Source organism: Haliotis rufescens, unplaced genomic scaffold (genome assembly GCF_023055435.1).
Source record: "Haliotis rufescens isolate VD_foot unplaced genomic scaffold, xgHalRufe1.0.p SCAF_15, whole genome shotgun sequence".
In the NCBI taxonomy this organism is placed as follows: Eukaryota; Metazoa; Mollusca; class Gastropoda; order Lepetellida; family Haliotidae; genus Haliotis; species Haliotis rufescens.
In genome coordinates, this window is record NW_025963835.1 from 6,332,980 (window position 1) to 6,346,393 (window position 13,414).

The 13,414-nt window shown below is 39.3% G+C and overlaps 1 protein-coding gene across 1 annotated transcript in view; it reads left to right on the forward strand.

The window, feature by feature from the left end:
* Window positions 1-13,414, forward strand: part of LOC124135005 (sodium- and chloride-dependent GABA transporter ine-like) — a 95,462-nt gene that overhangs the window by 42,075 nt on the left and 39,973 nt on the right. Inside the window, exon 2 of the mRNA XM_046500158.2 lies at window positions 3,065-3,199. Coding sequence (XP_046356114.1) covers window positions 3,065-3,199 — 135 coding nt within the window. The remainder of the gene's footprint in view (window positions 1-3,064; window positions 3,200-13,414) is intronic.

Here is a 13,414-nt window from a genome sequence, read left to right on the forward strand (position 1 = left end):
AACTAAGCTGGAAACAGCAATCAGCTGTACACACACTTTCTTGGAATCGACCGGTGATTCGGTCAAGACACACCCAATGATATAACTTTATAAGATTTTTAATGCAAGGATCGGCAACAATTGTATCTGAAACTATTTTATTTATCAGGAATAATATATTCCATTATTTTCTTAATTATATGCAACCTTTACTAAACATATTTAAAATAATAATAACCCTAAGCGAAGCAGCTGACCGCTATTCCCGGGTATTATTTTTTACATGGAACATGTCTGACCAGTCACCGTCAAGGCTCATGTGATCGCGAGAATTTCATGTTGACATAGAATCGTTAAACAAAAACAAATATGACTTTTAACGAGTCAAAGTATGTCATTTATGATATATGTATCCATTCTCTGTCAACTAAAGTTTGTTTCAAGGCGTCAATAGCGGTATTCTGACCGTGGTTGCTGTTAATAACGGTGAGTTGTGCGATCTTCCGATCGCTTCACACACGATTTCGCCGAAATTAATAAAAACAATATTATAAGGAATTTTGAATAAAATCAATGAAATAAGTTACAAACATAAGTCCAGATATACAAAGAACACTTTTTATAGCCAGACAGTGTAATTACATAATTATTTTGCGTACTTCAGTATGGATTTGTTGACATGGTATTCCCGGTGTTTCGTGCTCACGGTAATGTCTTTCCATGGGGGGGAAAAAACATCCAAACTCATAATTCGTGTATAATGCGCACCCCCTTCTACACAGCTGTGTTTTTTCGAAAAAAAGTGCGCACTATACTCAAGAAAATACGGTAGCCTTGATATTTGGTAATCTTATCAGGGTGTCACAAAACTTCCCATGCGCAGTTAAGGCTATTGTTAGCCGTATGTAGATGTAACACATATGATATATGTAATATGTGTGACATGTGTAAGATGTTTGACATGTAACATGTGTGATACATGTAACGTGTGATATGTATAAGATGTGTGACATGTGTAAGATGTATGACATGTGACATGTGTGATACATGTAACGTGTGATATGTATAACATGTGTGACATGTGTAAGATGTATGACATGTAACATGTGTGATACATGTAACGTGTGATATGTATAAGATGTGTGATATGTGTAAGATGTTTGACATGTAACATGTGTGATACATGTAACGTGTGATATGTATAAGATGTATGACATGTGACATGTGTGATATATGTAACGTGTGATATGTATAAGATGTGTGACATGTGACATGTGTGATACATGTAACGTGTGATATGTATAAGATGTATGACATGTGACATGTGTGATATATGTAACGTGTGATATGTATAAGATGTATGACATGTGACATGTGTGATACATGTAACATGTGATATGTGTAAGATGTTTGACATGTAACATGTGTGATACATGTAACGTGTGATATGTATAAGATGTGTGACATGTGACATGTGTGATACATGTAACGTGTGATATGTATAAGATGTGTGACATGTGTAAGATGTATGACATGTGACATGTGTGATATATGTAACGTGTGATATTTGTAAGACTTATGACATGTAAGATGGGTGAAATATGTAAGACGTATGAATGTAACATGTGTGATAGGGTTAGGTCACCCAGTGACACGACAGAACATGACCGCTTATTTTTTGCATTTAGGAGTGTATACTATATCATTCAACTTGATAAACAACATGGGTAGGACCAACATAATTCCTGTGAAGATCTGGGTATAGAGAATAGGTCTTCAGCAATCAAGGCTTTGCCATAACAGGCGACTGTGCTTGTCATAAGAGACGACTAACGGAATCAGATGGTCAGGCTCGCTAACTTGGTTGATGCATGTCACGGTATCCAAATTGCGTTGATCAATGCTCATGATGTCAGTCACTGGATTGTCTGGTCCAGACTCAATTGTTTACAGACCGCTGTCATATAGCTTGAATATTGCAGAGTGCGGCATTACACAACGTCAACATCAACCTGTCATGTCCAGTCCCTTCATCATTAGTACAATGACTGTTATATAGCCTTTGACATTATGTGAAATTATATACACAAGTATTTCATTATTACAAATGTAATAGTGGGTAAATTTGGTACTGGGGTCCATGTTTGTTTGAGCAGGGTGTGAGTATACCCCATGATTTCTCATCGTTTTAACAGGTTAGCTACTTATTCAGTAGAATTGATGCAAAATGTATTCAAAATATATTCATATACAACAATGGTTTGAAAATATAGTTCCAACATGTTGATGTAAACAAATGTCCAGAGTGGGTCTAACGCAGTATACCAGTGAGCATAAATAACTTTTAAAAACTATTGTAAACGTAAGATGAGTCACATAACTTATGCAAACGGCCACTTTTTGTCACATCAGATACAGTTTCTTACTTATGACAAGCCATTCATTACTGTCATCTGCACACTAGGATGTTTACATCACATGACGGGCTGCGAGTCACTTCAGAGGACTATTTTCACTGAAAATAGCCGATTGTGTTAAGATTAACCAGCAAAGGCCAAGTTAAGTGTTCTGAGGAACCACAATTTTAATGTGCCGTCAGTTGCATCCCTGAGTTGAACCAGAATCCCATGATCATTCTATTCACAGATTTGCCCCAATTTGTTTTGGGTTCCCCCGCTGTTGGCTCTAAATCTCCTAGCCTAGTATTGTGTTTCCAGGGTTTTTAGAACCATACTCCCTCACTAACCGCCTCTGTCAATTTACATGTCACATTATCTTTTATACACCATCATATTGTCTCTGGTGGTGGTGCGTCTGCCCGGCGAGTGGAAGGTCCCTGGTCAGTCATACCAAAAGATGTTAAAAGATGGTACTTGTTACCCTGCCTTGCACTCAGCATTAAGGGCTAAAATTAGGACTGGTCAGCTTGGAGTGGAGTATTCATGTTAAACTGCGGCATGGTATCTCAGTGGGCCAGCACTATAAAATTGGCATTAGTCCGGAATAGTACAAACAGAGACACACACACACGTGCATGCATTTCCCAGTGTTTGTATGTGATAAAGAATTAATGTGTCTGTTGCAGGGGCCTTTCTCATCCCATTCTTCATCATGCTGGTCTTGTGTGGAGTCCCTCTCACATACATGGAAATGGCCATCGGACAGTACACGCGGCGTGGACCCATTGGAGCCCTGGACAAGATGTGCCCTTTCTTTAAAGGTCAGTTGTTGTTCTGTCATCAAAAGTACAAGAGGTATGGTGAGGTAAAATGGGGTTCATTAATATTTTTCTTCCTGAGCAACATGCGAGAATTGACATAGTATTTGACAGGTATTGTGGGGAATCAATCAAAGCTGACACTAGGACCAAACACAAGCAGAGAAACCAACCAGTGCGTCGTCGTTTAGAGAATAAGTTTGTCCCTATCCAATCTGACTGGTCAAACTTCCTGCCTTGGAGGAAAATAAAGCAGAGCTCGCTCTACTTCTCTCTGATCATCTCTTTGAAAACAGCCCATCAGATTACAGGAGGTGGATTTACGGAAGTGATCACCATCAAGGCGTCTGATCCCAAAGTCAATGTCTCCACACTTAGTGCTGATTCTGCATTGCACCCATGCCCACATGGAGACAATAGTCATATCAGCTAATGCCACAGATGTGCTTCTTTTACTTCTAGCACATTATGACTCAATGACATATAAAAATCTCTGCATGAAAGCTGGCACTTCAAAGGCTCCAAGTACTTTCCGGTACATGATATCCACAGGTCGCTTCGTGCTGATCAAGTGGACACAATACTTTCATCCAATATCAACATGTGACTATACATCTCAGCTAAGTGGTCATGGCAAGAGGAAAGCATGGCAAGTGTTCAAGGATCATCACAAGGACTTGATTGGGCTTGGCAAAATTCATCTCACTGAAAACGTAGCAATATCATCATAGAAGTTCATCTGAAAGCTGTATGGCATGACGGAGTTACACATAGACACATGCGACAAAGCACGAGTCAAGTTTTGTATAGGTCGTACACAAGACACTCTTCCACTGACCTCAGATGCTGCCCCATGCCATATCATGTGTGCATGTTATGAAGCAAATATCAGGAACCAAGCGCATGTTCCTAGTCCAGATCTGCCTCCACTGAGAGAAATGGGATGGGTGTACCAGGACGGCCAACTTGTGCCAAGGCTCATCTATCTGCCTCCTATATCATCCCGTTGCAGTGAGATCATATCATGTGGGTGCATGAAGGGATGTCTCAGGCAACGTTGTAGCTGCAAGAAACTACGCCTACCTTGCATTAAAGCATGCAAGTGCAGGACATTTTGTGACAACTGTCGGAACACCAAAGACGATGATGGCGGCAGTGACGAAAAGCTACCTGCTTATTTATCAAGGTACAAAGTCTGGTACATCAGTTTGTTGGTCTTCAGTCAATAAATTAATGAGAACTATCTGTGTCATAAATTGTGTGTGAATTACTAAATAATGAAAGTTGCCTAATACATTCATGGCTATGTATGCATCTAATGAGGTTCATTTACTCATATATAAATTTTCGTTGTGTTCATTAAAATTCCTGCATCCTAATTAGCTGAATGTATGCATCGAATGAGGTTGATTTACTAATTTTTAAATTTTCATTGTGTTCATTAAAATTCCTGCATCCTAATTAGCTGAGTTAGTCACGTGTTATTAGATTTATTTCCCAATGACTACTTTTAAGGAATGTTGGAGAATCACAATATTACAGTCGACAGAATTCCCTTTCTGCACACCTGTATCGTAATGCACAGGACATTTAGCAAAATGTATGCATGTTCATTGTCCAAACAACCCTTTGGGACTGAACCCGAGAAGGAATGAAACTGTGTGCAGGCTTGCTCGCCTGTTTTTTTACCCGCTCGCCTCCATTCCACAACTTTCATGTCTTCGGGTTTTATTTCTAACTGACATTTTTCCAACTGTGTCTTCCCATTCTCAGGGACCTAATGTTTGAAGCTGGCGGTAACTGCCATGCCATTTGAAACAACTGCTTTCTCCCAGACATATTTGTTCCTGCTCGTTACAGTCTGACTGTTGCAGTTCTTCTCGTCTTGTGCCTTTATTGACAGGTCCTATGAACATTATTTTCGATTCATACCTCAATGAACTGAAAAAAGTTATACTTCAGCTTTTCCCCAGACTTTCACCCTCAATGCAATACAAAGCTTGATGGAAATCTGGAGAAAAAAATAAAGGAACACTTGTACTTTTACATGTTCCCTTTTTTGTTTCCCTCAGTATATAAGACAGTGCCATTTATATTTTATCACCAATTGTAGAGAGTTACATATACATATCAATAAGTAAGAAGGCGGCTGCACAATCGCACAATAATATCAAGATACACTGACGTCTATCTAGAAATATGACACAAAAAAGCAAATTTTTGTTATGTTACCTGCCATTTATGGCTCTTAAAACTCAAATTCATGCATGGCATACACTTGATTTGGATTCGGCATATACAAACAGGTGTGAAAGGAATCTCATTTATAAATTAACAGAATTTGCTTCCACCTCCTTAAATATAGACATTTTTGCAGATTCTGCCTAGTCTATATATGCATGTATGATCACTGTCCTCATGTTGTGAGTATACCAACAGGGTGACATTTGAAAATTAGAGTAAATCAAATATTCCGAATTGTTGATGTTGTAACCAGAGGTTCCATTACACAGCCTGCATTCATAACAAGAGAGATCACACAACAACATATGAAACAATTAATTGTGGCAGTCTAACTAACATCAAATTAGTCACAATAATGATAAGCATGTGTCAGTGGATGCAATTAAAAAATCTTACTTCTTGCTAAAATATAGTCCAAATTTGTCCCAACATGGTCCAATGAATTTCCCACTGCATGTAAATCCATCCAAATCCAATTGCAAAACATCTACCGGTACCCAAGGCAAGGGACTATAAAAATTTCCACACTTGCTTAACTAAGTTGGAATTCTGTTGTTACATTTTGGCTCAACTAACAAGTCTATGCATAGTCCAATCCAAATGGCATAATGAAATCGCCATCATGTTCGTAAACTTCTGTGCAGATTACTGTCGATTGCAGGATTTGCAAAACATGTGCACAGCCAACTCTGCGTCAACACCCTTCTTGTATTGATAGTGAAGCTTTTCAAGTCCAGTCAGGAAAAAGTTTTCTGAAACTCCTGACTATTTGATTGCTCACTGGTTGTTGACTGTTTGGCTGTTGACTGTTTGGCTGCTGACTATTTGATAACTGATTGTTTGGCTGCTGACTGTTTGGCTGCTGACTGTCTGGTTGCTGACTGTTTGGCTATTGAGTGTTTGCTTGCTGACTGGTTGTTGAGTGTTTGGTTGCTGAATGTTTGGTTGTTGACTGTTTGGTTGTTGAATGTTTGGTTGCTGAATGTTTGGTTGTTGATTGTTTGGTTGCATGTCTGAGATAGTTGTCAAGGGTTCAATATATCAATGTGTTGAGGTATTCTGAAGTATCTGTATATCTGTGTATGTCATAAACATGAGATATGCTTTTGTACATTTATTCATCAATTATACACTGAATATGTTTTTGTTTTACATAGAATGTATTCATCAATTATATACTGTATATATGTTTCTGTAATACATGTATATAGAAAACTTATCAGTTAATCTTTGTGAGTACATGTGTTATGTAATTGAGGATTTGAGTGAGAGTGAAACTGTGGGAGATCCAGCAGGAGGCAGATCCAAAATTGTTAAGAAACGGAGGTGGTCAGTTGTGGCCAAGGCAGACACCTGAAACTGTTTTCCAGCCTCTTCAATCACACATGATCTCTGCTTGTGTCCCCAATCCCAGATCCTCTTGAATTTTAGCATGATTTGAATTCAATCATCTCTCATGAGATTCAGAACAGAATAGGTTGTCACGATGTCTCTGCATGAGTATTCAGAACAGAATAGATCCGCACGTATCCCATGATTGTCTCAACATGAGTATTCAGAACACAATAGATCCGCACGTATCCCATGATTGTCTCCGCATAAGTATTCAGAACAGAATAAATCTACACGTATCCCATGATTGTCTCCGCATAAGTATTCAGAACAGAATAGATTCGCACATATCCCATGATTGTCTCCGCATAAGTATTCAGAACAGAATAGGTTGTCACGATGTCTCTGCATCCCATGATTGTCTCCACATGAGTATTCAGAACAGAATAGGTCCCCACATATCCCATGATTGTCTCCGCAAGTGTATTCAAAGTAGAATAATTCCCCACATATCCCATGATTGCCTCCGCATGAGCATTCAGAACAGAATAGGTCCCCACGTATCCCATGATCGTCTCCACATGAGTATTCAGAACACAATAGGTTGTCATGATGTCTCTGCATCCCATGATTGTCTCCGCATGAGTATTCAGAACAGAATAGGTCCCCACGTATCCCATGATTGTCTCAACATGAGTATTCAGAACAGAATAGGTTGTCACGATGTCTCTGCATCCCATGATTGTCTCCGCATGAGTATTCAGAACAGAATAGGTCCCCACGTATCCCATGATTGTCTCCACAAGAGTATTCAGAACAGAATAGGTTGTCACGATTGTCTCCACATGAGTATTCAGAACAGAATAGGTCCCCACGTATCCCATGATTGTCTCCACAAGAGTATTCAGAACAGAATAGGTTGTCACGATTGTCTCCACATGAGTATTCAGAACAGAATAGGTCCCCACGTATCCCATGATTGTCTCCAGATGAGTATACAGAACAGAATAGGTTGTCACGATTGTCTCCACATGAGTATTCAGAACAGAATAGGTCCCCACGTATCCCATGATTGTCTCCACATGAGTATTCAGAACAGAATAGGTCCCCACGTATCCCATGATTGTCTCCACATGAGTATTCAGAACAGAATAGGTCCACACGTATCCCATGATTGTCTCCACATGAGTATTCAGAACAGAATAGGTCCCCACGTATCCCATGATTGTCTCAACATGAGTATACAGAACAGAATAGGTTGTCACGATTGTGTCCACATGAGTATTCAGAACAGAATAGGTCCCCACGTATCCCATGATTGTCTCCACATGAGTATTCAGAACAGAATAGGTCCCCACGTATCCCATGATTGTCTCCACATGAGTATTCAGAACAGAATAGGTCCACACGTATCCCATGATTGTCTCCACATGAGTATTCAGAACAGAATAGGTCCCCACGTATCCCATGATTGTCTCCACATGAGTATACAGAACAGAATAGGTTGTCACGATTGTCTCCACATGAGTATTCAGAACAGAATAGGTTGTCACGATTGTCTCCACATGAGTATTCAGAACAGAATAGGTCCCCACGTATCCCATGATTGTCTCCACATGAGTATTCAGAACAGAATAGGTCCCCACGTATCCCATGATTGTCTCCACATGAGTATTCAGAACAGAATAGGTCCACACGTATCCCATGATTGTCTCCACATGAGTATTCAGAACAGAATAGGTCCACACTTATCCCATGATTGTCTCCACATGAGTATTCAGAACAGAATAGGTCCCCACGTATCCCATGATTGTCTCCACATGAGTATTCAGAACAGAATAGGTCCACACGTATCCCATGATTGTCTCCACATGAGTATTCAGAACAGAATAGGTCCACACTTATCCCATGATTGTCTCCACATGAGTATTCAGAACAGAATAGGTCCCCACGTATCCCATGATTGTCTCCACATGAGTATACAGAACAGAATAGGTTGTCACGATTGTCTCCACATGAGTATTCAGAACAGAATAGGTTGTCACGATTGTCTCCACATGAGTATTCAGAACAGAATAGGTCCCCACGTATCCCATGATTGTCTCCACATGAGTATTCAGAACAGAATAGGTCCCCACGTATCCCATGATTGTCTCCACATGAGTATTCAGAACAGAATAGGTCCACACGTATCCCATGATTGTCTCCACATGAGTATTCAGAACAGAATAGGTCCCCACGTATCCCATGATTGTCTCCACATGAGTATACAGAACAGAATAGGTTGTCACGATTGTCTCCACATGAGTATTCAGAACAGAATAGGTCCCCACGTATCCCATGATTGTCTCAACATGAGTATTCAGAACAGAATAGGTTGTCACGATGTCTCTGCATCCCATGATTGTCTCTGCATGAGTATTCAGAACAGAATAGGTCCCCACGTATCCCATGATTGTCTCCACAAGAGTATTCAGAACAGAACAGGTCCCCACGTATCCCATGATTGTCTCCACAAGAGTATTCAGAACAGAATAGGTCCACACGTATCCCATGATTGTCTCAACATGAGTATTCAGAACAGAATAGGTCCCCACGTATCCCATGATTGTCTCCACAAGAGTATTCAGAACAGAATAGGTCCCCACGTATCCCATGATTGTCTCCACAAGAGTATTCAGAACAGAATAGGTTGTCACGATTGTCTCCACATGAGTATTCAGAACAGAATAGGTCCCCACGTATCCCATGATTGTCTCCACAAGGGTATTCAGAACAGAATAGGTTGTCACGATTGTCTCCACAAGAGTATTCAGAACAGAATAGGTTGTCACGATTGTCTCCACATGAGTATTCAGAACAGAATAGGTCCCCACGTATCCCATGATTGTCTCCACATGAGTATTCAGAACAGAATAGGTCCCCACGTATCCCATGATTGTCTCCACATGAGTATACAGAACAGAATAGGTCCGCACATATCCCATGATTGTCTCCACATGAGTATACAGAACAGAATAGGTCCCCACATATCCCATGATTGTCTCCACATGAGTATACAGAACAGAATAGGTTGCCTGGATTGTCTCCACATAAGTATTCAGAACAGAATAGGTCCCCACGTATCCCATGATTGTCTCCACATGAGTATTCAGAACAGAATAGGTCCGCACATATCCCATGATTGTCTCCACATGAGTATACAGAACAGAATAGGTTGCCTGGATTGTCTCCACATAAGTATTCAGAACAGAATAGGTCCCCACGTATCCCATGATTGTCTCCACATGAGAATTCAGAACAGAATAGGTCCCATCGTATCCCATGATTGTCTCCACATGAGTATTCAGAACAGAATAGGTCCGCACATATCCCATGATTGTCTCCACATGAGTATTCAGAACAGAATAGGTCCCCACGTATCCCATGATTGTCTCCACATGAGTATACAGAACAGAATAGGTCCGCACATATCCCATGATTGTCTCCACATGAGTATTCAGAACAGAATAGGTCCCCACATATCCCATGATCGTCTCAACATGCGTATTCAAAATAGAATAGGTCCCCACGTATCCAATGATTGTCTCAACATGCGTATTCAAAATACAATATTAATAGTCAAATGTTACGAAAAGACGTCATAAGAAAAGAAAGAACAATGTGTATGAAAGAACGACAGTGAGCATGAAAGGACGTTTTCAATAAAGAACATCAGTGAGCACTAAAGGACATTAACAATAAAGAACGCCAGATGGCGCTGCAATTTGTAAAACATTCTGAGTTTAATCGGCTTGTTCCGCCGTGTATATGATAACAGCATGCCGAGGTGCACAATGTATTACGTCATTCCTCGTGCACTCACCCTCTGACGCCACACATATATATGCATGTATTCATAATGTATAATGTACACTTTGTGTATAAACATGTTGCGTTAAGCTTTGTCACAGCTTAAGGGCCTTTTCATAAATACAGTAAAACTGTGTAATCAAACATCTGCCTAACAGTAGTACATGTATTTTGTATACAACCTTCAATGTTTGTCATACATTTAAACAGAATAAACGCCAATCTTGGCAAAACTATGTGTCGAAAATAAATTCCAGAACACCAATGTCTAAGGTTTGGAATATGGTGCTAAGACTCAAAGGTAAAGGTTCTGAATCTAGTGTTCACCATCTTAAGGATGGTGACACATTATTAACTGCTAAATCTGATATAGCAAATGAATTGGGAGAAGTTTGCTTAACATTCATCCTCATCAAATTATACCCCAAAATTTCAGAAAGTTAAAAAACAAGAAGAAAGAAAGAAACTTAATTATAACTCTGACAATGGTGAGGATTATAATGAAATCTTTTCCATACATGAGCTGCATACCGCCTAAGGGCAAGCTCATGATACTGCTACAGGTTCTTATAATATCCATCATCAATTACTTAAACATTTACCTGATTCCTGTTTAGAGACGTTAACTACCGGTATGTTTGATAATATCTGGACAACAGGTAATTTCCCTTCATTGTGGCGAAATGCTGTCATAATTCCAATACCAAAACCTGGCCGTGATCAGACTGATCCTTCAAATTATGGACCAATATCACCTACCAGCTGTGTTTGCAAGACCATGGAAAGAATGGTAAATAACGGACTTATATGGTATTTAGAAACCAATAATCTTTTAACAAATATTCAGTGTGGTTTTAGAAAAAAATAGAGGTACCATTGACCCCTTGGTTAGACTGGAGACTTTTGTGAAAAATGTTATCATTAATAAACAACATGCGGTATCAATATTTATCAATTTGGAAAAAGCGTATGATACGACCTGAAAACATGAAATTTTAAAAGATGTTCATGAAATGGGATTGAGAGGATGTATGCCGAGTTTTGTATCTCTGGTTTTAACAGATAGACATTTCCAGGTTCATGTGGGATCCACCTTGTCTGATTTTTACGATCAAGATCAAGGTGTCCCACAAGGTAGCATATTAACTTATGGTAACTTTGTTTAGCATAAAAATTAATAGTTTATCTAAGGTTTTAAATGACTGTTGACGGGTTTTTGTTTGTCGATGACTTTAATGTATCATGTCGAGGTAAAAATATGCACACGATTGAGGGACAGTTGCAACTTTGTCTAAATGAAATCAATGATTGGGCAGAGCAGAACGGCTTTAAATTTTCTAAATCTAAAACAAATTTATAAATGGATCCAAGGATGGTTATTCTGTTGCTAGCACCACTGTCGTTTGATCCAGAACTATATCAGCTAGATTACCAGGTAACTCATCCATTTTTACAGCTGAATCAGAGGCCATTTTAACAGCTCTAGAATATATCAAACACTCTAAACATCAGCAATTCATTATTTTGTCAGACTATCTGTCCTGTCTTCAGGCTGTGACAATAATTTGTATCAGCATCCAGTTTTACTTGACATCATTCAATTACATAATAACCTTGCAACAGGCCAAGTCATAGTCTTTTGCTGTTTACCCAGCCATGTTGGAATCATTGGTAACACAATGGCCGATGTTGCAGCTAAAGCATCTCTCACTAAATCTATGAAACCACTTCTAATTCCATACAGCAATTATAAACCTGTGAACAGATGTTACATCCGAGATCTGTCAAGGATCTTTTAAATTTATTAATTCCCATTTAATTATTGTTTATTTTTAAAGAAATTAAATTTTCAATAAAGTTTGAAACATATGTGTTGTAATTAATAAATGATCTTTTTACACTTGGTAGAAGGAAATTAGGTAACTTGGATTGTTAGTGGCTGTACCCTTGATTGGGCTTGAAGTAGTGTATAATGATTGTCCCTCAGAGAGGGTATGTAAGACCACGTCCTTTGAAGTAATTGTTCTCTGCCACATTTTGAATCATAGAATATGTGTTCATTTTGGCCTAATTTGACAATAATTGCCAACACCAGAAGGGATGATGTACATCCGGCTGGGATCCATGCAGGTAGCAAAGGTACTGTAAGTCCCCATGGACCCTTTCATGGCGATCTACCTTCAGCTGCTGGCGATCTATAGCCCTTTTTTATTATGTATTGTTACATATAGTGATATCTTTTTCTGGTTGTGTGCTAGTTTTAAATAGTAATCTGTGATATTCCAGTTATTTTACTGTGCATCAATTTAATCTAAATATACAGTCAAGTCTCGTTAATCCGACACTCGTTAATCCGACAATCGGCTTTATCCGACACTAATGTTGGGAACCGATTAAATCAGTGTTATTTAGACCCGTTTATCCGACAGTCTGGCACTCCGACTCCGACACACCTAATTTGCAACAAATTACCGAAATCACTTATTAATTAGTCTCGTTAATCCGACACAGTGATCAGCGTACTCCATGGTCATCTGCCCGCGAGTACACAGTCACGTGTTTTGATGCGAGACGAGTCGGCTGGTAGCTGCATATTGCAACGGCTGCAGAGACAAGCTTGTTTAACAATAAACAATTAACGCTTTAAATAAAGAAAACAGGATTAATCACATGCTTAGATTACCTCAATCTCATTAAAATCAGATACAAGTTCCCGCTTTCGGCGAGGACATTACAGGTCACGTCAGAACAATGACGACTATGACTTACCAATGAAATGACTAACAGGAA